The sequence below is a fragment of the Sminthopsis crassicaudata genome, chromosome 6 (genome assembly GCF_048593235.1).
Source record: "Sminthopsis crassicaudata isolate SCR6 chromosome 6, ASM4859323v1, whole genome shotgun sequence".
NCBI lineage: Eukaryota > Metazoa > Chordata > Mammalia > Dasyuromorphia > Dasyuridae > Sminthopsis > Sminthopsis crassicaudata.
Window position 1 is genome coordinate 184,039,618 of NC_133622.1, and position 26,405 is coordinate 184,066,022.

General features: G+C 37.7%; 1 protein-coding gene across 9 annotated transcripts in view; it reads left to right on the plus strand.

The window, feature by feature from the left end:
* SH3TC1 (SH3 domain and tetratricopeptide repeats 1) overlaps positions 1 to 24,872 on the plus strand; it is a 109,526-nt gene extending 84,654 nt beyond the window's left edge. For all 9 annotated transcript variants that reach the window (XM_074276609.1, XM_074276613.1, XM_074276610.1 and 6 more), the window contains 7 exons: positions 2,726 to 4,420; positions 6,554 to 6,734; positions 9,702 to 9,852; positions 12,227 to 12,349; positions 15,880 to 16,030; positions 17,531 to 17,727; positions 24,439 to 24,872. In XM_074276609.1, coding sequence (XP_074132710.1) covers positions 2,726 to 4,420; positions 6,554 to 6,734; positions 9,702 to 9,852; positions 12,227 to 12,349; positions 15,880 to 16,030; positions 17,531 to 17,727; positions 24,439 to 24,696 — 2,756 coding nt within the window. In that variant the 3' untranslated portion in view covers positions 24,697 to 24,872. The remainder of the gene's footprint in view (positions 1 to 2,725; positions 4,421 to 6,553; positions 6,735 to 9,701; positions 9,853 to 12,226; positions 12,350 to 15,879; positions 16,031 to 17,530; positions 17,728 to 24,438) is intronic.
* The last annotated feature ends 1,533 nt before the right edge of the window (positions 24,873 to 26,405 follow it).

A 26,405-nucleotide genomic window follows, 5' to 3' on the forward strand; every position in this document is an offset into this window, starting at 1 on the left:
GAAGAGGGATTCAGTTTATGCTGTTTTTTTGATTTATGAAGCAAAGGGGGAAATCATAGGGAGAAAGCTCAGTGGAAGAAAAAATTCTTAAGCAAAAATGTCTGATCATGATCCCCCATAATGGGGAGGTTATAAGCTCAGCCTCACTAGAAGGGTTGAAATAATCTTATGCATAAAAGATGCATCAATGATGGAAAGTGAATGGACTAGGTGAACTCAAAGGCTTCTTCCAATTCTGAGATTTTATAATCCCTACAAGTGAGACTGGTGACATTTTTCTAACACTAAAAAAGAACTTGACACACTAAGAGCCCTCCTTAGCTGTGGGTCAAACTCTTTGTGTTGTCCCAAAGATGATGTAGGAAAATACCTACTTCAAGTTGAGCTATGATTATTTTCTTCTGATATATAATTTGGTTATTGAGACTCTCCAGTTGCAACTTATTTGAAAAAAAAAATTCAATTTGCCTTCAGAAATGTGTTGAACAATAAAAAGAAACCAAATCAAGACAAACCTAAGATTCTTTTTTCTTTACCCGAGTGGAATCTGAGTTGTGACTCTTAAGAAATTTTTAAGCATAGCATTTAAATCTTGAATGGGTCCATCTAAACCCATCTGGTTTAGATACTCTTTCCCCCTGCTTACAATTCAGATTGTTTGTTGTTGGAGGAAATGAGAAAATGTGATGATATTTTTTTAAGGTGTAAAATTCTGCATATTGCAAAATTCCTTTTGGCAAGAAAAGAAATAGTGACTTCCTTGGCTATCAAAATGCTTAGAGGAAAACATGCAAAGCACAAACCTTGGCAGCTGTTTCCTGGCTGTCAGAGCTGGCTGCATCTTGATGAGTTAATCTAATAAAGAAAAACAGTTTAAAACTTGGCTGCTCAACAAAATTTTGTACTTTTATCCCATATCTATAGAGATCACTAAAGAGTTTGTTTTGAATATTTTCCCCCTTTGGAGAACTAAGGCAGATGAGTCTGTTTCTAGTCTTTATTCTTTTCTTCCAAACATGGTCCTCTTTAGTTCAGTGTCTTTTTACTGATTGATATGAAGTGCATTTATTAAATATCTGCTGTTTACAGAACAATTTGCTAGTTGCATAAAAGATAAAAGTCTAGTTAAAATAGGGCTGTTGGAGCTCAATATCCTAGCATCAGGATAGATCCCAATTATAGATCACCATGCCCCATCCATAGTGCCTTTTATAGTTTATTAAAGTGCTCTTTGAGTGTTATGTGAGATACAATACAGGTGGCAATCACAATTGGGAGAGAATTGGGAAAGGCTTCGTGGAGGAGTTAGCATTTAAAGAAAATGGAAAAATTCAATAAACAATAAGCATTTAAAGGAAATGAAAGATCTCAATAAGCAAAGAAGAAAAGATAACATGGTAGACAGAGAGTATTCATCCAAGTAGAGAGAAGTCCAGTTTGGTAAAAGAGGTATGGTTTACCAAAAAGATAAAGAAGTATCAGGCTGTGACATCCCCCCCAGTGCCAGTAAAGTAGGCACTTACCTACTAGGGAATAGGGAGCCCCAGGAGATTTTTTAAAAAGAAATATGATATAACATGTGGAATATTAGTCTATAATTGGGTATAGCTTGGTTCAAAGGCTGACTTTCCATTAAACACTAAATATACTGCTCTCTAGTCTATCTAGAGCTTGGCAAAGTATTCTTTTCTTATTAAATCTGTGTGGTGATGCTTCAGTATCTTTCCTCAAAATGAGATCACTTTAAACAAACAAGAAGTACGTACTAGAACCTTAAATTTTTGTCATAGAGTGCTGTATCCAAAGATGGAAAGAAGTGAGTTTGAATCCTGCCTCAGACACTTGTCAGCTCTGTGCCTCAATGTAAGTCAATTAATCTGTCTAAGCTTCAGTTTGCTCATCTGTAATAATAGGTAGCATTTATCTAGCACTTTGCAGTTTGCAAATGCATTACTATCTTGTCTTATTTCTTACAATAATCCTGAGAGGTTAGTGCTATTATAACATACAATTTTGCAGATGAAGAAATTTGAGATTCAGATTAAGTAGCTTGTAATATTTAGTAAGCTCCTGAGGCAGAATTCAAATTCAGGGCTTCTTAAACTTTTTTCATTCATGATCCTGGTTCACTTGAGAAATGTTTATGTGACCCTGAGTATATAGGTATATGAAGTAGGTATTTGAATCAAACATTTGCTGATAATAAATCATAAAGAACACACACACACACACACACACAAACCTAAATAAAATAAATTTCTTTATGATTTATTATCAGCTAGGAAGTGTTAAGTGTCTGAGGTTGGATTTGAACTCAGGTTCTTCTGACTTCAGAATTGGTTCTCTACTGCACCATCTAACTGCCCCTAAGAAATTCATTTTAAAACAATTCTTTGGTATAAATATATAATTTTATTGTTTATTAAAAATGAAAGCAAATTTGCATATTAATGAGATAGATGTGCTTGCTTATTTTTACATAAAGAATTAAATCTTGGTGGGATATTTGATACCTTTTATTGTGACCAACATTCAGTTATGTGACCCAAATGGGGTCCTGCCTGCAGTTTAAGAAGCTTTGCATTATACCCCTAACTTCTATAGAGATAATAAGAGCATTTATTTCCAAGAGTTGTATTGAGAATAAAATGGGAACATATTTTCAAACCTTAAAATGTCATACAAATGTGAAGTATTCACATTATAACCTTCTTCTAACTTGCAGAAGTGTCTCAGCTTCCACTCAGTTCTGACCCAAGTCCAGTGACTGACAAGGTGAAAGCTGTATTAGAGAGGTACAAGGGTCTCCAGCTGTGTCCTCAAGAGACAGACATTCAGGGAGAGGATGACCACCAGCCATCAACTCCCGAGAGCTCACCGATGCCTGAGGAGCCCCATTTTTACTTCAAGGTTGAAGAAGATGACAATAACCCGGAAAGATTTCTCCTCTTGCTATTGTTCCTAAATGAGGATGAATACAAGCCATGCTACAGGAGCCTGTATGATATCTCTTTTCCATGTCTGAACACCATGTTTGAGGAATATACCGAGGAGGAAGAACTTGTCTATTCCTTGGGGCTGGCAAGGGTAGCCGCCAAGAAGGCTAACCTTCCCATGGCCCTGACAAGATTGTGCTTTCTTCTTGGGAGGCTATGTGTCAGAAAACTCAAGCTTTCCCAAGCCAGGGTTTATTTTGAAGAAGCTTTGGGAGCATTGAGAGGCAGCTTCAGCGACCTTTTCCTTGTGGTTGCTATTTACACCAATCTTACTGCCATTTATTTGAAGCAGAAAAACAGAGAGAAATGCACCCTTGTGTTTGGCAAGGTAGCAGCTCTGCTCCTGGGAATTCCCAGCTATATTTGCAGCACTGAAATGGAGGCAGATCTCCTCAGGTTTGTTTTGAAGATGGTCATCTTGAGCCAGCACAGCCAACAGGCCGAAGCCAGGGTCTGTTTCCTGCTGGCCAAGCATTATATTAACCTCAAACAGTCAGAAGAAGCCTTGCCCTTCCTAGAGAGGCTGCTGTTCTTGAATGGTGAACTGGGTTTATGGGATAGCTCATGGTCTACAGATTGCTACCTCCACGTTGGGGAGATCTACAGCAGAAAATGTCTGCCTCACCTTACACTGAGCTGCATCAAAGTTGCCTCTTTCCAAAGCTCTCAAACCTTCAAGAGCTCCTTGGAGAGTGCCCACTTGGTCGTTCAGAATACCCCCAAACTTTATGGCCTAAGGAAGGTGCACCATGTGCTTCCATCCCAAATCGCACACTACCTCAAGCAAGCGTTGTCTTCTGCCGTGACTTCTCAGGAACAAAGGCTCTGTGGGGCCATTTACCGCAGTCTTTCAGAACTCTATAGCCACCACAGGAGATATGAAGAAGCCATTGAGTACGGTTGGAAAGCCGTGGAAGCTGATGGTTTGACCAGCATTGGCCAGGTTGTTAACAACTTAGTTTCTTTCGCTTGGTTACACATTCTTTGCAGGCAAAATCCAGTAGCATTGGGCATCTTAGAGTCCATTGTAGAGTCCTCTGAAAGTAGTCCTCAACAATTAGGGATCATTTATAACATGGCCGCCATCGCTCTGAAAAGAATGAACAGTACAAAGAGAGCAGCCGAGTGTTACTACAAAGCACTCCGTGTTTCCAAAGAGCTTGGCGCGGTGCACAACCAGGCGGTGGTTCTGGCGAACTTCGGGGCACTGTGTCTGCACTTGAACGCCAGTGGTCTGGCCGAACACTATTTCACTGAAGCAGTAAAACTCTTCTCCCAACTTCCAAGTACTGTGTGTGGTCGAGAATTCGTCCAAGCTCTCCTCTGGCTGGGGCAGCATTATATTAGCGGAGCTCAACAGGAGAAAGGAAAGTGCTACTACGAGTGGGCATTCCTGGTGGCCATGGAAATGAGCCATTTTGAAAGTAAGTATTGATTCCATCTTCCCCTGGGCACCCCCCAGAGTCAGAACATATTTGTCTTTTTCCTAATTCAGGGCACAGTTAGGTTTGACCAGCAGACAGCTGCCTGTAGTGCTGAAGAGTTAAGTATTGAGGAAGTGTGGGAGAGGGTATAGGATTTAGCATCAAAGGACCTAAGTTCAAATCCCTGTTCTATCTTACTACTTAAGTGACTTTGGACAAGTCACTTAACTTACATGAAACTTAGTCTTATCTGTAAAATGAAGAAGTTGGACTAATGTCTGAGGTACTTCCAACTCTAAATATATGACACTTCTAAAATAGGTCAGGATCTAACAAAGCAACAATAAACAAACAAAGGAAATGCTTTTGTTCTATTCCCTTTTGGATCTGCCTGAAGTTCTACCACATTTGGCTTTTCTTTCCCTTTTCCTTTTTATTTTCTCTGCTTTCCCCTTTTTTCTTCCCTTTCTCTTCTCTCCCATTCCCTTTCCCTTTTCTTCCTCCTCCTTTTATCTTCTCTTTTCCTTCTCATTCCTTTTCTCTTCCCTCTCCCTTCTCTTTTTCTCTTCCTTTCATTTCCCTTCCTCTTCCTTTCCCTTCTATTTCTTTTTCTCTTCCTTTCTTTCCTTTCTCTTCCTCTTCCTATCCCCTTTCATCCCACTCTCCTTCCCCTTTCCTTCTCCTTTTCTTTTACCTTCTTTTCCCTTCCTCTTCATTTTCTCTTCCTCTTCTTTCCCTTCCTCTTCCCTTCCATTTCTTTTTCCTATTTTTCTTTCTCTTCCCTTTTTCTTCTTTTCCTTTTCTCTTCTCCTTCCTCTCTATTTCCCTTCCCCCTTTCTCTCCCATTTCCCTTCCCCTCCCCCTCCTCCTCTTCTCACCTTCCCCTTTCCTTCATTCCTTTTCTCTTCCTTTTCCCTTTTCTTCCCCTTCCCTTCTCTTTTTCTCTTCCTTTCCTTTCCCTTCTCCTTTTTTTTCCTCTTCCCTTCCCCTCCTCTTTCCTCTTCCTTTTTTTCCCTTCTTCTCTTCTTTTCCATTCTACTTCTCTTTCTCTTTCCTTACTTTTCCCTCTCCTTTCCTCTACCTTTTTTTCCCTTTTTGCTTCCCCCCCCCTTCCTTTCCCTTGCCTTTTTTTCTCCTTGTCTTTCCTTTTTCCTTACTTTCCCTTTTCCCTTTCCTCCCCTTTCATTTTCATTTTCTTCCCTTCCTTTCTCAGCATTTTCTTTCTTTTTCAACATTTTCTTCCTTTTTTCTTTTGGCTATCCTTTCATTTTCTTTTTCTTTCCTTTTGCTATAGCTAGGAAATGACATTCTAATTGTTGATTGGAAAGGCATGTTCACAAATAGTTGTGATTCATGAAGCACAGGTAGAGGTCATAATTATGAAAGATTAAGCAGGCCTTTGTCCTAATGTGCTGAGATTTAAACGTCACTGACAACACAAGAAGACCTTCAGCATCAAAGAAATCTCATGCTTCTGTCTCCCACCTTCTGCCCCCTCAGTGGTCACAGTAAGAATTCTCTTTTTGAATTCCCCTTGCCTTTGGTACAATAATTCTCTGCTTACAGGTCTGGGTACAAAACCATAGAACATCAAAGATAAGGTCTCTAAGGAGGGACTTTAGAACATGAGATCATTGGGGCAATAATCAGGCAATTCTGAGAGCTTCTAGAAAAATTTATACCCGAGTTCCAGTAATTTCTTGGACCCATTTTCCAGATCCAATTCAGAAATATTTCCTTGTGAAACTTGGAATAAATACTGACTGAAAATGTCATACCTCAAAGGAATCATTTTGTCACTTTTTGCCCAGTAAGGGTCGAGTTTCCAAACCTCAGTTTCTTCATCTCTCAAATAGACATAGGGATATTTTGCATATCCTACTCCACAAAGCAGCTAGGAGGAAAACTGCAAATTCAATTCAATTCAATCATAATTGTAAAGTGCAAAAGACATATGCACTGCCATTGTTATGTGCTATGGATCCCCTATCACCACCACCACATTATCTGTTCCAGACCATTTTTATTTCTAGTCATAATTCTTGAATTATAATCAAAATCTGGCTATAGATAAGATTGCATCATGCTTTGCTCCTCACTATTTCTTTCTTCCTTTATTATTGACTTTTCTAGGCCAACTTCAAGCAATCCAGTTGCTGTGTCATTTTTATAGCACCATCATGCCAAATGAAGCCCAATGTGTCATCTACAATGAATATCAACTCTCTTTGGCAAGGAGGATGTCAGACAAAGTGCTGGAAGGGCAGCTATTGGAAACCATTAGTCAGCTGTATCTTTCTTTAGGTACAGAAAGGTGAGAACCACTAAATAGGCTGAATAGTTTGGGAGTTCACTGGTGAGGTTGGATGCTTTTGCATATAGTCACATAGAAACAGTATGTCAGCACTGGAAGAGACTATAACATATAGAATGTTAGAGCTAAAATCAGGTAGCAAGGTGATATAATGGATAAAGCTCTGGGCCTGGAGTCAGGAGGACATGAGTTCAAATCCAACCTCAGACACTTGCTAATTCTGTGACCCTGGACAAATAACTTAATCCTGTTTGCCTCAGTTTCTCCATCTGTAAAATAAGCTGGAGAAGGAAATAGCAAACTACTTCAGTATCTTTGTCAAGAAAACCTTAGATGAGGTCCAAAGAGTTGAACATGATTGAAAATCAACTGAGAAGAGCTAAAAGCATCCTTAGAGACTATCTTGTCCAGCTTCTTAATTTTAACAGAAAGAATGTGAGACATTTAGGGGAGAAATTGAGTTGCCTAACATTGAAAGTTGAAGGCAGAGCCAAGACTAATTTTTCCCATCTAATAGTATTTGTTTTCCCCCCAATTACATGGAAAGAAAGTTTTCAACATTCATTTTTGTAAGATTTTGAGTTCCAGTTTTTTCTCTCTTTCTTTCCCCTTTTCCCTTCCCCAAGAGGGCAAGCAATCTAATACAGGTTATACATGTACATGTACAAATATTAAATTCCACATTACTTATGTTGTAAAAGAATTAGAACAAAAGGAAAAAAAAAACATGAGAAAGGGAAAAAACAACAAAACTCTGCTTTGATCTGCATTTAAGTGCCATAGTTTTCTTCTCTGGATGTGGATAGCATTTTTCATTGAGTCTTTTGAAATTGTCTTGGATCATTGCATTGCTGAGGAAAACTAAAAATGTCATTGTTGATCATCATAATCTTGCTGTTACTATATGTAAAATGTTCTCTTGTTTCTGTGCACTTCATTTAGTATCAGTTGCTATAAATCTTTCCAGGTTTTTAAAAAATTTGCTTCTCATCATTTCTCATAGCATAAAAGCATTTCATTACATTGAAATATCATGACTTGTTTAGCCATTCCCCAATTAATGGGCATCCCCTGAATTTCTGAGTCTATGTCATCACAAAAAACTTGCTGTTATAAATATTTTTGTACATGTTGGTCCTTTTCCCTTTTTAATGGTCTCTATCAAATATAGACCTAATAATTTTATTGCTGAATCAAAGGGTATACAGTTTTATAGCTATTTGTGCATAGTTCAAACTGTTTCCAGAATGGTTGGATCCATTCACCATTCTACCTACAATACACTAATGTTCCCATTTTCCTACATCTTCCTCAACATTAATCATTATCTTTTATTGTCATCTTAGCCAATCTGATAGGTGTGAGCTGATACCTCAGAGTTGTTTTAATTTGCACTTCTCTAATCAATAGTGATTTAGAGCACTTTTTCATATACCGATAATGGCTTCAATTTCTTCATCTGAAAGCTAACTTTTTATCTTTTGACCATTTATCAGTTGGGGAATGGCTTATATTTTTATACATTTGACTCGGATTTCTACTTATTTTAGGAATAAGACCTTTATCCGAAACATTGGCTGTAAAAATTGCCAACATTCTGCTTTCCTTCTAATCTTGGTTGCATTGTCTTTCTGCAAAACCTTTAAAATTTATTATAATCAAAATAAATAATACATTTGGCATTTCATAATGTTCTCTGTCTTATTTGGTCATAAGTTTTTTTTTCCTTCTTGATGGATCTAAGAAGTAAACTATCCCTTAAAGAATATCTACTTCCAAAATTTATTGTGAAAATCAATTGAAATAAGTTAGATAAAACATTTTGTAAATCTTTAAAAGTTATAAATCTGTGTAAATGTAGAGAGTACTTAGAGCATGCCAATATTTCCTAAGATGGAGGTGCCCATATTAGAGTCTCCTTCTAGGAGACAAGAGGACTGGCATCTTCACTTGGGTTCTCCATCTTAAGTGATCTGGCTATTTGCCAAACATTTGCTAGATAAATGCTAGTTATTATTACCCAAGATCCCATAGGTTATTCAGCAGCAATGCCTAATGTTGGACCCATAGCCTTTAATGTTTTTTCCCTCTACTAGACCAGTCATCTCTGATGCAATATGATGCAAATTAAGTACATTGCAACTATCATATTCTCTCTCAATGTGAACTTGTTTCTTTAATGTGTTTTCCCCCCATCCTTCTCTAATTAAAGCCTTTCCTCACAGCAGATGAATTATGAGCCCTAATGTGGGAGACCACCCAATATATGGATTTTGGCTGTTGTTCATCACAATGTATTTAGTGGAAAGAAACTATATATGAGAATTTAATTCCTGGCAGCATGGAGTAGTAGATGAGAGAAAGAAATAATGCATGATTTTCTTGAAGATTCATTAAGAAAAAGTTCACAATATATCTGAAAAATAGTCTTTAGCAAAAGGTAGCCTATGATAGGAAGAGTACTGAGTTTGTAGTCAGAGGATTGAGGTTTAAATCCCACCTTTATCACTTGTTAGTTGTATGTTTATGTTGCTTCATTGTTTTTTAGTCACGTCTTACTCTTTATGCCACTTTTAAGAGTTTTCTTGCCAAAAATACTGAAGTGGTTTTCCATTTCCTTCTCTAGCTCATCTTACAAGTGAGGAAGCTGAAGCAAATATTTAAATGATTTGTTCGGGGTCACATAACTAGGAAGTATGTCTAAGGCTGAATTTGAACTCATGAAGATGAGTCTTCCTAGGCCCTGTGCACTATCCATTAGGATGCCATCTAGCTGCCCTTCAATGTATGACTGTGGGAGAATTACTTGCTCTCTCTATGTGACTGTTTATATCTATAGAAAATAAAGGTGAGGCTTAGATGATTTCCAACTTCCCTTTTCACTCTGAAATTCCATTCTTAAATCTAATGAGTGGAAAAGTAGTTTTATGACTTTGATCTTATTATAATTTTTTTTTTTCCCCCCAGAGCTTACAAGTCAGCCCTTGAATATACTAAGAGAAGTCTTGGAATATTTATAGATCTTCAGAAGAAAGAAAAAGAGGCCCATGCCTGGCTCCAGGCAGGAAAGATCTATTACATTCTGAGGCAGACTGAATTAGTAGATTTATACATTCAGGTGGGTTGAGTTTATGAGTGATTACTGAAGTTAAATTTAAATATGCTATGTTGGAAGTATAGGAAGCATGCTGATATTAATACTAGTTCTACTAATAATAGCATTTATATAGCTCTTTAAGATAAGCACTTTACAACTATCGCTTTATTTTCCCAACAATGCTGTAATATAGTTACTATTATTATCACCATTTTCAGATGAAGATTCTGAGGGAGAAAGTTTAAGTGACTTGCCTACAGTCACATAGCTAGTAAGTTTCTGAGGGTGAATTTGAACTCATATCTTCCTATCTCTGTCCAATATTCTATCCATTATAATACCTAGCTAACTCCATTATGCAGGAGGGGAGAAGATTAAAAGTTATTTTATTAAAGATAAACTCAAAGGCTTGCTTGTACTTCTTTCTCTATTCCCAGTTCCTACTAGATTATTAGCTCTAAAGAGCAGGTGATTTTATTCTACTCATTTTTTTTTTCTCCCCAGTACGCAAGGCAGAGGAATGTGTAGTAATGGTATCAGTGTGAATTTGCAATCTGAGAACCTTGGTTTGTTACCTGTGTGACTTTATACAAGTCATGTCAATTCCTCATATCTTGGTTTCCTATAGTTCCTGGCATATAATAAGGACTTAAAATATCTGTTGAATAACTGTCCAGGAAAATAAAGCATTGGACAAAAATTCTCTAAATTTTTGTCAAGCTAAATTGACTTAGGATATAGTAGTGTGTTAAGTTAACATTTTTTAAATCACCATTTTTGTCTTAAGTCTGAATTTTCACACACCCTTCTAGCAAAGTTCAACTTAGGGTCCACCTTGCCCAGGAAGCCTATGCCAAAACCCCAAGGTAGGAAAGAACAGATTTGCTAAGTGCAACTCTAACTTCCATATAACCAATGCTTTCTTGTACTATAGAAATAAATAGTATTATAGAAGAGAATCTCTTCAATTGGAAGAGAATTCAGAGTTGACCAAGTCTTTTACCTATCCAAATCATAAGTGTCATGGAAAATATTGTTTCAAGTTGGGGAGCAAGACTGTTTCCTACTATAACCCATTTCACTGTTAAAAAAATCTTCATATTATCAACTTGAAATCTTGTCTCCAGGTCCCTAAACAAGTCTTTTCATCTTCTGCCTAAAGTTTCCTAATTTTCCGTTAATCCTTAAAGAACATGGCTTTCAGGTCTCTTTCTGGATTCCAGTGTTCTAGATATAATCTGATGAGGGGAGAAGCCTATGTGACTAAAATTTCCCTGATCCTCAGCTAAATGCTTTAAAGTCACATTGGGTTCTTAGTTCTATCTTTCTGGGCCTCTTTGTCCTTAAGTATATGCAGTCTTATGGTTTATAATCAAGACATGAGTTTGAATCTCAACTCTGCTACTTTGCGACTTGGGTCATATCATCTATCCTCCGTACCTGGCACATAGTAGGCACTTACTAAAATGTTTATTGATGAATTGATTCTCTGTGCTTTGATTTTCACACATCTAAATTGGGAAGAATATGAATTCTATTGTCTGCTTCAAGGCATTGTAGACAGGTTCAAATAGGATTACACAGATAAAACACTTTGGGATTATAAAACACTGTGCTATAGATACCTGTAAGCTATTGATATTTTTTTTCCCTCTTCTTTTTGGACCTTTATGTCAGAATCAAGTCTCTTCTAGTCTCTCATTTTAATATACACTTTGAGTATTTTCCTCCCTGTCTTTTCCCAGTTGCTTTAAGTTTTAAATATAGAAAGAACTTTGTAAACTAGTTAGATTTAAACTAGGGTAGTAAGCTATTACTTTTTGTTAGGCCCCCATTCATTATGCCATCATGTCAGGCTAACTAAATTGTACTAAATTGTGACCTAATTGTGCTCCGATTTTAAAATTGGATTAGATTGAAGTCTGGGTTTGAATCTTGGCTCTGACATTTCCCACCTGTGTCACCCAAGTCAAATGAATTCACTGGGCCTCATTTTTCTTTCCTGTAAACTGGGAATGATCATGTTTACACAGCCTACATCACAGGGCTACAGCACGTTGCAATACTCAAGAAATGGAAGGTAACTACAGTGGTCAAAGAGATTATATTCTCCTATTACTTTCTGACCACCAGGAAGAGGTTATGACTTTAAAATAAAAGCAATTTATTCCTATGATGTACATATGGGTTGGGGTGGCAGTGAGGGTGGGGCAGGGGTTTGTGGCTTGTAAAACTGGGAAGAGGGAGAAGAGGGAGCCTCCATGTGTGATCAGAGAGAAGGGTTACTTTTGAAACCAATTTGGGCCATTAATAGACTTGGAAATGGGCCTCTTGGGTTGGGAATTTATGACTCTGACAAGCTGGGACTCATTAAAAGGCTCCCTGTTCTCTGTAGGTGGCTCAAGATGCTGCACTCTACACTGGAGATCCCAGCCTGGGGTTGGAAATGTTTGAAGCTGCTGGAGACATATTCTTCAATGGTTCTTGGGAGAGAGAAAAAGCAGTGTCTTTCTATAGGGTGAGTAGGCGCCAGTACTCCTTGAAGGTTAAGAAGAATGAAAAATTAGGCAGCTGAGCCAGAACTCAAATGACTTGCTGGATCCAGGAAAGTATCACAGTATCTAAACTCCCTTTGACCTTGACCAGGGCTACATGCAAGAAGGGAATTGTTTTCTGTTCACACTTTTATTCTCCCGAACTTGTAAACTCCTTAGGAATAAGGCCTGTCTTATTCTCTTATGCCATCATCTCTGACTTTCTCTTCTTTCTTTGTTTACCCTCCCCTCTTCCATTCTCTATTGCAGTTTCTTCTTTAGTAAAACAAGGGGATTGGACAAGATGGATTCTCTTCTAGCTCTAAATCTAGAAACATTTGATCCCTCTCCCCTTTCCCTCCCATCTTCCCTTTTTCCCTTTTCTAATCATCTTTTTCAAATCTCATCCATGTCCAATGAGCTTCCATAATCCTGAGAGTCTAATCTGGTTACATGCCTAGCATTTCTTATCTCATCTTTACTCCCTCTGCATTCAGTATTATCTGCTTGGATTTTTAAAAATAGTTTCCTAGTGCTTTTTCTTGCCTCTAGGCGGTGTGGGATTGTGGATAGATTCTTTACTTGAAGGCAGAAGAAATCTGGGTTTGAAACTGACATTGAGTCTCTGTGCAACTCTGAGTAAAACTTTGAATCTCTCTGTTTTTGTTTCCTAAGTTATAAAGTGGGGATCATAATACACAAGGGTATTTTGGTATTGCATGTGTGAATATATATATATATACACCTGCATAGGCATACACATATATGTATCACATATATATTCAAAGATATATATACTGCCATAATAGACACACATAGATATGTAAGCATATCTACATGAAGATTGTGTGTATATGAATGTATATGCCCATATGTTTGTGCATTTGTAAAAAAAAACAAAAAAAAAAAACTTAGTATTTATATAGTGCTTACTATGTACCAAGCACAGTGCTAAGCACTTTACAAGGGTTATTTCATTCAATCCTTTCAACAATCCTGATAGGGAGGTGCTATTATTGTCCCCATTTTACAGCTGCAGAAAAATACCTTAAAGAAATTTCTTTCTGTCCAGTATAATTTTTTCAGGTTAACATCCTTACTAATATACAAACCTCATTATGTCACTTCTCTCCTTAGAAACCTTTTTGGCCAGACACAATTACAGATGCTATATTAGCATTCAAAGACCTATAATGTCTTTTGTTATATTACTCCTTTTGTGTGTGTGTGTGTGATAATTACCTATTGAACCCAAGACTCTGGGCTTTAGCCTACATTCAATCTTGGTTAGTTTTCCAAAATCATTCCCTGTGGCTCATTTTCCCCCTACCCAGAGTTCCCTCTGGGAAATTTCAGAAAATAAATCCAATATAGCAGGTGTCTAAATTTCTATAGATACGGACCAAAAAAGTTCCTACTTCTATGTAAGCACTTAAGCTAACAGTGTAGATATGCATTCACTTCATGGAAAGTTCAGAAACACACCAAAGAGCTCATTGTAATCCATAAATGGTCAATATAATTTTCTCCCATGAGTCCCATCTTTGCTCTAGGAGTTGTCTTCTAGTCTTAAAGCTTTATTCTATGGTTTGCACTGCTCTCAGAGGAACAAATGAAATAGGTAGAGTGACAGCCTCCCAGGATTTTGGCAAATTACGTTTTCACCTAAAAAGATGATATAGGCTTCCTGCCTTAAGGTCTTACTCTAAGGGTTTTGGACTTTCCTAAAGGAGAACGCATACCCCAACAATGTGATGAGTCTCCCTGTTTTTCACAAAGTAGAACTTTATAGTATTCCCAAAGGATTTGGACTTTTACAGAAGGAAAACAAATTTGGGGATTATAGAATGGCAAACCAACAGATCTTTGCTGTTCTCCTAATTCACAGTAAGCACAAAGGCCTTAGGCTAGGTCTTTTGATCTCTCATATTATAGATTTAGAACTTTGCCCTTCCTTTAACTGTATGATGACACTCATTTCCCTATGATACTCTCTTTGCTAAGTGGTTAACACCACTCAAGGAAAGGGTCCCCTTCCTTCACTAGGGCTAGATTCAGAATTTTATTAGTCAAGAATTCTTGAAGATTTCCACAGTCTAGCAACTACCCTGTTGGGCTGCATGAGGGAGAGTACACTGTTCTGAAATTCCAAATTTTGGACAAAGGGAGAAGAGTGATATTGCTGTAAAGATGCCCAGGTTTTCCTTTTCTGGGGTCCAAGTCTTTTCTTAGTTTTGTCCCTCTTTATATTTAACACTCTCAGTATCACATGAAGGAGGCTAACCTTTGTTACAGCCCTAGAACAAAGGAGTAGCTGTGAGCTTCAACAATCTAAGTCAACCAATTTATCCCTATTCAGATCCATATGTGTCTAACTCAGTCACAATCAATAAGACTCAATTACTCATCCTTATTATCAAACACCATTTGCAAAACACTCTTCTAGGTATTAGAAATAAAAAGAAAAGCAATAGAATGGTTCAGGACTTTAAGGAACCTATATTCTACTGGGAACTTCACAATGAATACTACAAAGTTCTACTTTGTGGAAAACAGGGGGACTCATCACACTATTGGGTGTGTTTCTCTTTTAGGATAGTCTAAAATTCTTACAGTAAGACCTTAAGCCAGGAAGCAGGTTTCATTTTTTTAGGTGAAAGCACAATTTGCCAAAATCTTGGGAGGCTGCCACTCTAGCTATTTTATTTGTTCTTCTTCTGAGAGTAGATAATATGAACATAGATAAATGCAAAATACAAAATAACTGAGGGGAAAAGACTATCTTAATAACTTAAGAGTGGGGGGGATGTTAAAAATGGCTTCATGCTAGATACAGTTTCTGAATGTAACCTTGAAAAGAAACTAGGAGTTCCAAGAGATATAGCTGAGAAGGAAAATTATTGTAGATACAGGGGGAGGGGATACAGTACAAATATATGAAAATGAGAAATAAAATGTTGAGTTTGGGGAATAGCAAGGAGTCCTATTTAACTGGAAAGAAGAGGATGCAATGGTGAATAATATGAAATGTGTGAAAAGTTACTTTGAAGCTAGATTGTAAAGGACCTTAATTGTCAAACTGGCATTAGTGTTTTACCTTGGAGATATTAGAAAGCTGCTGAAGCTTCTTGAGCAGAGAAATAACATAGTCATACCTGTGTATGTAAGGTTATGTTGGAGAGAGTGCCGAGAATGGAAGAGAGCAGTTGGGAGTCTAATTCACTAATCTTGACAAAAAGGTAGAGGACCTAAATGAGACTGATGATGTAAGAAATTAAAAAATAATAATAGTATTTCTACACCACTATGTGCAAGGCACTGTGCTAGGTGCTTTATAAATATTATTTTATAGAGAAGGATGCTGGTGTAAGACATATGGAAGTGAAGTAGGAATGATCTGGCAACTCACTGGTACACCAGTATGAGGGCAACTCCAAGGTTGAGAGACTGGATGTTTGAAAGAAGCATTTGTTACAACTTATTATTGACTAGTGTTGGTGGCTGTTTTTTCCAGGACCGCGCTCTTCCTCTTGCTATTAGGACTGGTAACAAGGAGACAGAACTCCGACTTTGCAACAAATTGGTGGAATTGCTGTACTTTCTCAAGTCCCACGAGGAGTGTCTAGAATTTGCACATACCTCTCTTGCCCTCAGCATAAACTTAGGTAAGCTCTGGGCCCTACTGGCCTTCTAGAATGAGAACATTACTTTCATTTATTGTTCTTTGCCCCACCTTTGCTAACAGTCAGAATTATGATTGTAGTGACTGGTGGTAAGTTAGCATATGTGAAATGGGATGGGGTGGGATGAGATGGAATAGAATAGAATGGGACAGGAAGGAGAAGGGGAAAGAAAGAAAGGGGAATAAAGGAAGGAGGTGGGGATAAAAGGAAGGGAGAGGGAAGGGAGGCATTTATTAAATGCTTTTTCCCTGTCAGGTGTTATGCTAATTAACCTTATAGATATTATATCATTTGCCTATTAAAAGGAGGAGGCCATCATCAGCATGTATTTTTATATTTATATAATATTTTTAAAAGTTGGCAAAGTACTTTAGATACATCATCTCACTTAACCTTTAGGATGAGCCAGTAAGAAAGCCAGATATTCTTGTCCTTGTACACATGAGGACACTGAAGCTCATAAGTTACCCCATTGTCACATTGTTAGGAAGTACCAAAAGTGAAATTTGAACAAAATTCCTCTTGGCTTCAAGGCCCAGATTCTACTCATTAAAGGAATCCTAAAACACAGAATACAGATGGTGCAATGACTAGTGTCGGGCCTGACCTCAGAAAAAAACTGAGTTTGAATCCTTTCTCAGACTTCCCAGACAAGTCATTTAACATATTCAGAAGAAACAATTCAAGGGCACCCTCAAGGTCGCTTTGAAGAACTTTAGCATCAACTGTGAGACAAGAGAGGTTCCCTATGCTCTCTGGGCAAAGCAGAAAAAATAGCAGAAAGGAAAAATGAGATGCACAAATCCAGAGACATCTCCAAATGATCAAACAAATTGTGCCTGACCTGTTAGAGAGCCTTCTGAGCTTGTATTCACTAATCAGTCACAGGCAAGCACAATGTACCATGACCCCGATATCATGATGTTCTTGGTCCTCTTCCAGTATGAAGGATCAGCAACAAACTTTGTTTCCTCATCTATGAAATGAGGATAATAATAATCTCAACTACCTCCTATGGTTGTTTTACATAACATGAAAAATGTTTTACACACTGAAAAAGCACTATATTAGTGCTGTCTATTATCATTACTAGAAGGAATCTTAGAAAGTATATGCTCCAACTCCCCACTTTACAGATAAGGAATCAGTTACTCAGTGACTTGCTTAAAAGATCACAAAGCTAGTTAATGATGTAATTAGGAAGTTTCTTGATTAACTTCCAGCCATTACCATAGTTATTCCTCCACTGCTCACAGCCAAATTTCTGAATATAATCAATAAGAAGATACTGTTAAAAAGTGATTGGCTGTTAAATGGTCACTGTTCTCCTCGAGCTTTGGTGATCCAGTCTGTTTGTTCTCTTTCTGGGTTTTTTTTTGGGGTGTGCTCAAGAAAAAACATCCTCCTTAGGGTTGACTCCTGTATTTATGGCAGCATCCCTGATCTAACTCACCTCCCCTACTCCCATGTTGCCTCTCTCAGGAAGCCGGTTAAATGAACGTGTGGCCTACCATCGGCTGGCTGCGGTCCACCACCGCCTGGGGCAGTGTGAGTTGGCTGAACACTTTTACCTCAAGGCTTTGTCTCTGTGCTCATCACCCCTGGAATTCGATGAAGAGACTTTGTATTATGTGAAGGTGTACCTGATCTTGGGAGACCTCATATTCTATGATCTAAAGGTATGGGGAGCAGACTGGACACTGGGGGTTCTGGACAGACATAATTCCTGCTTATCAACATTTTCAAGACCTGCTTTGCCTTGGATTGGGGAAGGGAAAGAAATCCTCAACTGTGGGTTAAGTGATTCAGGAAGCTTCTTGTCATGAAAGGTAGCACTGAATAGCAATTTGGTGGTCCAGTGCTGAATTTAGCAGTCTCAAGTTTAAATCCAGTATGTCTCCTAACTGAATGACCTTGGACAAATTACTTCAGTTTCCTCATATGTAAAGTGGAGATAATAATAGCGCCTTCCTCCCAGGGCTTCTGTGAAGATCAAATAAGATAATATTTATAAAACATTTAACCTTTGTTCATTGCTAGATTCTTAGGTTGAAGATTTAAAGATAAAATAAACAAAGTCTCTTCCCTTATAGTTTAGAAACATTGAATCATGCCTATTTAAATCCTTCCTTTCCCAGATACTGGTAACAAAACCAAAAATGTAATAGTCTTGCATTCAGAGAGGTTAGATTCAAATTTTGGAGATAAACTATGTATATAGGTACATAAAAATATTTAAAAGCAGCTACAAGGTGATCTCGGAGGAACTAGCAACTCAGAGAAAAATAAGAAAGACCTATGTGGAAGGGGACCTTGAAGCTGAGACTTAAAGGAAAACCAAGAAGATTTTCCCAAGAGGTAGATGTAGAGGGGAGAGCATCTTGAGTGTGGGTGATAACCAGTGCCAAGAATTGGGAAAGGACCATCGTGTTTGAGAAACAATATTACAATAGAGTAAAGTGTGTGGAGGCCAGTAAGACATAAAAAGGATGGAAACGATGAACACAGAAGGAAAAAAGTATGAACCCAAGATTTTTGACCTCCATGTCTATTAGGGCTTGCCATATAGTGGAATCTGCAATTATGTTATCTTTCATAGAACTGCTATTCTGAGTTAGTCAAGAAAAAGAAAAAATTGGCAAAATATTGAGATGAGTGGGTTTTGCCTATAATGCCCTCCCCATATCCCATCTTTCTCCCTTAGCATTGCCTGGAAAAAAGCTTCTATGCCATATAAACCTCACCCATTGACCTATTGTTCAGAGTATTTTGTCCTTATTCTGGCCTTTCTTAAGTAGCATCTTAACTTTCTAGTGCAAAATTAGGAAGCTTTTTTCCATTTTCTACTGCATATTTTAACCCTATCTGCCCATCTATCTTTTTCTTCCTTTCTCAGTTTGTGAAGGACTTTAAATACCAGGATGAGGGGTTGGTATTTTGTCCTGCAGACAATAGAAACCTATAAAGCATTTTATATATTTCTTGAGCAGATAGTGACATTGTAAGACATACAATAAAATATCAAATTTTCAGCTACTTAGAGGACAGGTTGAAGTGGCAAGACACTAGAAGGAAGAATAATTAGGAAGTGATTAAGTGATTATAATAGTCCAAGAAAGAGATGATGAGGTTTTGAGCTAAAGGGGTGGTTTATGAAGGAGAAAAGGATAAACAATATATTGGTAGAATTAAAAAGACTTGGTAAATGATTCAGTATAGGGGACGAAGGGAAACTAAGAGTCTAGGACAATTCCAAGTTTATGAGTCTAGATAAATGGAGCAGTATGGGTGCCCTTGACAGAAAAGGCAAGTTTGAAGAAGGGGCAAGTTTAAAGGACAATATAATAACTTTTTTTTTTTTCCCCAATGTGTTCTATTTGAGATCCCTATGAGAAATCAAGGGTGAGATATCCAGCAGTGAGATATCACATGTGACTAGAGTTCAGGGGAAAGAGTCAAGCTAGTTATATAGATTTTATAGTAATCTATATAAAGAAGGGGGAAAGTAGATTGCTTAGTGGATAAAGGGCTGGCTCTAGAGTCAGGAGAACATGAGTTCAAATCCAGCTTCAGACACATACAAGTTGTGTGACCCTGAGAAAGGCACTTTACATCTGTTTGCCTTAATCCATTGGAGAAGAAAAACGCAAATTTCTGCAGTACCCACAGGCTGTATTGGTATGCTACGGTCCTTAGATTCATAAAAAGTCAAAAATGACTGAATGACTGAACAACACAGAGAAGATATTTGAACCTAAAAGAGCCAATGAATTACCCCAAAGATAAGCTATAAAAAGAAGAAAGAAGAGAAGTCAAGTTGGATCCATGCTTCGGAAGGGCAGGCCGAGGATGATAATTCAACAAAGAAGCCTGCAGAACACATCCAGAAGAGATCAGTAGTTTAAAAATCAAGCAGGAAAGAGTATACAAGAGGAGGGGGGTAGTAAAGTATATTTGCTGCCACAGAGGGATTGATTAATAATGACAACAAAATTTTTATATAGCTTATTAAGGTTTGCAAAGCACTTTTCACATGCCATTGCATTTATCAAGTTAGATGATGACCTATTGGTCTATGAGGAAAATGTCCAAATTGAGTGAGAATTTGAGGCTGGTGACTGACAGACATAATATCAATAGAAACAGGAAAGTTGAGGAGAAGATCAGAGTTGGAGAGGACGATGATGAATTCATAAAATGATAATTTGAGCAAGAGATGGGAAAAGTCAAATCTTCTCATTTTTCAGTGGAGAAAAGTGAATCACAGAGAGGCTGAGTGGCTTGTTTAAGGTCTCACAGCTTTAGTTTTAAGCAAGTTAAGTTTGATATGATGTTATCATAAGGGCCAATAAGTGTTACTCATTTTGTTGTTCTTCCATGTAGTGATTAATTGGACATTTGGAATTAGAGCTCAAAATCTCTCTGTGGAACCCTGAGCAAATCTTTTTCCTCCTATATAGTCTGAGAGTGTTGAATAGATGGTCCTCCATCTCTGACTTTGCATGTTCAGAAGTCTTTTTATCTCTGACATGAAACTGAAATCCCTGTATCACTTGCCTCTCAATGTTGGCTTTCTCAGTGATTACCCTGCCTGAGCACACAGCGACAACTAGTGACCAGAATTTTTCACTGCAGCTTCTTCTGAAATTAATTGGAAAAGACATTTAAATGTCCATTTATTAAATCTTAAGAGCATAAAATGGAAAAGCTAGAAGAAAACTTAGACCCCTAACAGATACCCTTTACTCTCTAGATGAAGTGACTTGCTACAAAGAGCTTTGCAAACCTTGAAGCAGTATATAAATTTGAGTTCTGCCATTTTTATCGTTATTTGTTATTATTGCCCAATATATTGAGTTACTCCTTCAATAAGCTTTTACTGAGAGTCCTCTATATTTTGTGCTTGGAACCATGTTGTTGTAATTGTTTGGAGCTATCACAGGATACAAGCCAACAATTAAGGCAACAGGAGGCACAAAGATAAAATGTCACATCTATCCTTTAGTTAGGAAATAACTCAATGACAGCCTACCAACTATTTTCATTTATCACTGCTTGTTGGGGGGAATACAACAATAGTCCTGAACTTAAGGATCCTATGATCTATTTGGGATCCACATAAAATCCCAAACAATAAATAACCCTAAAAGGATCTGATGGCTATCTCAAGGTCAGCTTGTAAAATAGACCAAAGATCACAAATTTAAAGGTTTAAAAAAAAAAAAAAGCGTCAGAAAAGTCACCTAGTCCAGTGTCTTCATTTTAAAGATGAGGAAACAGAAGCCCAGAAAGGTAATGGCTTGCCACCATATTGGTATAAGAGATTAAATTAGACGTTGAATTTAGGTGCCAGGTTTTACCAGGGTCTTCCTCTATGTCATGATATTGCTTGAACTTGTGGTGTCTGTCCATCATATAATTCAACAAGGCATTGTGCTATGTGGGGGGGGGGGGGGTTGGGGATGGAAGCAGAGGCAATAAATTCGTTACATTATTGTCCCTTTATAATCCCCATCTCAGCATGCACAGATGCAAGCACAGCCAGTGCTTATATCTTAACACCTTGATCATGCTGTATGCTATGGACCTTTCCTTTCCCTGTCAAACTTCACATAAATGAATAAATGAATGATCAAATGCACTCAACCCCTTTGAATTATTGGGTATAAAGAGATTCTCAGAAAAATGGAATTATAGTGTAAAGACCTTTGACTTTAGAGTCAGAAGGGCCAATAACTGTTACTCATTTTGTTGTTCCATTATGTATGACTTTCTATAACACCATTTGTTTCTTGACAAAGATACTGAAGTGAGCTATTTTCTTCTCCAGTTCATTTTACAGATGATTTAAATGACTTATTCATGGTCACACAGCTAGCAAATGTCTGAGGCTGAATTTGAACTCAAGACCTTGCACTCTGTCCATTGCAGCACCATCTAGTGTCTTAGTGTCAGTCCTATTTCTGTTCTTTAACGAGCCCCTTAGGCAAGTCAGTGAACTTCAATATTGTCCTCTGAAATATAAGGGGAATGTTTATACAGCCTGTAGCATGATGTCATGACAATAAAAGTCGTGGCGATAAGATCTGTGTTCAAATTTTGTCTCTGACACTTCTAAGCTGTGCAATGATGAATAAGTCATTATCTGTTTCATGGAGTTGTTGAGAATAGCCTTTTGTCAACCTTAAACTGCTATTTAAATGTGTATTATTATCATTATTACAGGTTCTAAAACCTATATACTATTTTGACTTATTGGGGGCCTTTTTTAAGGCAACAGTTCTTGGTCCTCTAAGTTGATTTGTTAATAAATTTGTTAATAAAGCATTATTTTATCCATAAGTATTGAAAGGATTCTATTCTGTAAAATAAACAGTGTGCTGCAATGGAAAGAGGACTGGATTAGGAATAAGAGTACCTCAATTTGAATCCTAATTCTGCTATTAGTTGTGTGACCTTGAACAAGACACAATTTCTTTGGGACTCAGTTTTCTCATCTGTAAATTGTGAAGGAGGCAGAACTAGGTCAGGGATTCTTAGATTTTTTGTGACCCAGATCCCTTTGGCTGTTGGGTGGAGCCTATGGATCTTTCTCAGAATCATGTTTCTAAGTGTATGAAATAAAATGCATTCTTAATGTTTTGTTCTGTGGACCACTTTGGTGGTCTAATAAAGTTTATGGTCCCTTCTCAGAATTGGCATTAAATATATAAAATAAAATAGGATTACAAAGGAATCTAAAGATGGAATTTCTGCCCTGTTCTATCTATGAATACTTTCAGAGGTCTGTGGGGGAAAAAAGAGACCATTCTTTGCTTTTTTTCTTACCTAGTCTAAATCACTGAAAGGATATTGCTTCAAGCTAGGATCTGAAATCTGGGAAAGACCTTAACTTTAAAAAGCCAAAATCTTCCACTGAAACCAAGCATTCCAATCTATAATTTGCTACTGGACCCAGCTGGTTTGAGAGGATAGACTGAGACTAGTGGCTTTGCACAGCTCTCCCTCACTTAAATCTAGTTCGTTTGCAAGTCATGGCTTTAGCCTCCTGCATCATGGTCCTCTTCAAGAAGGAAGGATAAACAAAATAACAATCTATGATAGAACCTCTTTGTTAAAATGATATAGGCACCTAAGCAAGGGCCAATCTAGCTGAGTTCAGAAAACCTCAACACTAGGAGACTAATCACTGGTGGATAAAAGTGTTTAGTCAGGAAAATTCATTTAACAATCTCGGAGGAACTATGATCCACATTGGTAGAGGTGGGTGGTGGGCAGTAAGTAGAAAGGAATGTCATGGATGAAATAACAGATCCTAGAATACTGAACTAAAGATTGTGTAGTGATGGTAGACCATCCAACTATAGAAATGCAGGGATGAAAAGATGAAGTTTGGGAGTCATTCACAATTAAAGCCCAAATAGATCATAGGATCCTTAAGTTCAGGACTATTGTTGTATTCCCCCCAACAAGCAGTGATAAATGAAAATAGTTGGTAGGCTGTCATTGAGTTATTTCCTAACTAAGTGTATGTTTTTTATGTTTATTGATGTTTATTTTTTGAAGGGGAGGGAAAGTAGTCTAAGCTTATGTTTACTGAGTTTTAATGGGCTGCATAATGGATTGCAGATTTGGGGCTATAAATATTAATCCTGATAACCCTGTAAAACTCAAATAGAACATTATCCAAAAAGAATACTAAGCAATGTCGTGTAACTCTGGTGAACAGACTAATGCCATTATAAAGCACTTTATAATTGTGGTTACTAAATAATAATGGGGAGTCCTAGAGCAGGAAGTGATTGGTTTTGGAGCAGGTCTAGTCCAGGGATAAAATGACCTTGAGAGCAAATGCAGAGATAACAAATTGGTGTTATACATAGGAATGTCCTTCCCAGAAGAAAGTGTATCTCTTTATTCCATATGTCTACAGATTCAGGAAATCCTATTGTCATTTCATGTGATCTCCACAGCTAAATGATTGCAGTATAATTGAAAGTGCTTTGTACTTAGATTCAGAAGACCTGACAATGAATTCTGCTTTGGTCCTTATTGGGTCCATGATCCTTTGCAAGCCAGCTAACTTAAGTGAATAGCAGTTTCCTCATCTGCAAAATTAGGACTTATAAAGAGAACATTTTCTGTTTTGAGGGAGTGTGGCATGCTGGGTAGATTGTTGAGTTTCACATTTACTAATTGTGTGACTCTGGATTTTACATAACCAGTGTGTGTCTTAGGACACTCATTAGGACTTATTTACTAAGTTGTAGACCAGTTGCAAATATTGATGAAAGGAATTCCCAACATTGGGAGTACCTGATTTCCTATTTCTCATATCTGTTATATGGTTATTATTTTTATTGTAATTATAATTATTATTATTATTTCAGGACCCATTTGATGCTGCTGGCTATTACCACCTTGCACTTGCAGCTGCTATGGATTTAGGTAACAAGAGGGCTCAGCTGAAAATTTATACAAGGTTGGCTACAATCTATCACAACTTTCTTGTGGACCGAGAGAAATCCCTCTTTTTCTACCAGAAAGCAAGGACCTTTGCGACAGAGCTGAATGTTCGAAGGATCAACTTGGCCCCCAGCCAATTTTACAGGGGGGCAGCCTGGATTGTATCCAAAAGCCATGCATGAAATCACCTCCCTATATTATATGTTGTTTTTTAAAAAAATGATAAATCCACATGTATTATAGACATATATTTGTTAATATATGAAAAATCCAGTGTCACAAATTGATGTCTCTCTGGTAACCATAACTTAAAGAATTATTATTATTTTGCATTAAAATATATTCTGTATGTATTTAAGTGCCTCAGTGTCCTACTAATTTTTTTCTAAATAAATTCAGTATTGGCATCCGAAAGGCAAAAGTCCTTGCCCCACGTTGGGCGCCAATTGTAGCGAGCTGTCGTCTCTAGAAGCTGCCGGATCACTCTCTGGGAAGAGATCTGCTGTGTCTACTCAAATCTCTCAGACAGATTCTTCTTCCTGTAGTGAACCGTTGTCTCCAGGCAGTTGCTGTTAACTCTTGTCCAGAGAAGTGACTTCCCTTCCTGCAGAGAGCCCCGTCAGGCCTGATGTAAGCAGAGACCCTCTTCTTGAATCCTGGCTCTGAATCTCCTCCAGCTCTTATCCTTCTCCAGGCCGATCTGCTCTCCAGGCCCAATATTGTATCTTTTATCCTCCCAGAGAATGGGCGTGGGATAATGCAAGGGCTTCTGGGAAGAACCACCCCAGCCAATGAGCTTGCCCCCTCTATCAAGTCAACCTGAGTTCTCACCTTGTAATTGTCCAGAAAACCTGAATTCTCACCTTGTCACTGTCCAGACAACCTGAGTTCTCACTTAGTAATCCTAACAAATAAATAATGATTTATTTGATGATGTCTTGAGGTAGTTAAAAATATGTTTTCTGATAATGATCACTTGACATCAACTTTTCTAATATCATACTCAATTTCTCATCCAACACCCAGGAATTGCCTTTAGGAATGACATGGTCTGCAATGAAGCTGTTAGGGTGCTAAGGGAAGAAAAGTTATAATGGATGTTAATACAGATGGATTTCTTGTGTTAAACACTTTCTCAAATAGAGCTGTCCAAAAGTGGAATTTGGAGGGGGTGGTTTGGTTCTCCCCTCATTGGAGAGCTTCATTTACAAGCTACATGGCATCTTGACATGTAGTATAGTGAGGGTTCCTTTAAGGGTGAGATATGAGTTAGCCTGGCTGGTCACTGTGGTCACTTAAAACTCTGTGATCCTATGATTCAAGATCTGAGTAAGGTTTGGGACCTCCATTTTTCTCCCTTTTTCTCATGCTGAGGTTCCAAATAGCACCTGTGAAGCATCAAGTCTTATCCTAGGAAATAGTATGGATGTCAAGCCCTCTGACCATGTTCTCAGCCTGTGTGTCAGTCAATAAACAAGCATTTATAAAGTGCTTATACTTTACACATGCAAAACACCGAAGGGTACAAAGAAAGGCAAAAACCTTCAAGGACCATACATTCTTTTCTTTTTAATTATAGCTTTTTATTTACAAGATATATGCATGGATAATTTTTTGGCATTGACAATTGCAAAACTTTTTGTTCTAATTTTCCCTTCCTCCCCACCCCCTCACCCAGATGGCAGGTAGACCAATACCTGTTAAATATGTTAAAGTATATGTTAAATACAATATATGTATATATATATATATATATCCTTACAGTTATTTTGCTGCACAAAAGAATCAGACTTTGAAATAACTTGTGAAAGAAATCAAAAATGCAGGGGGACAAAAACAGAGGGATTGGGAATTCTATATAGTGGTTCTTATTCATTTCCCGGAGTTCTTT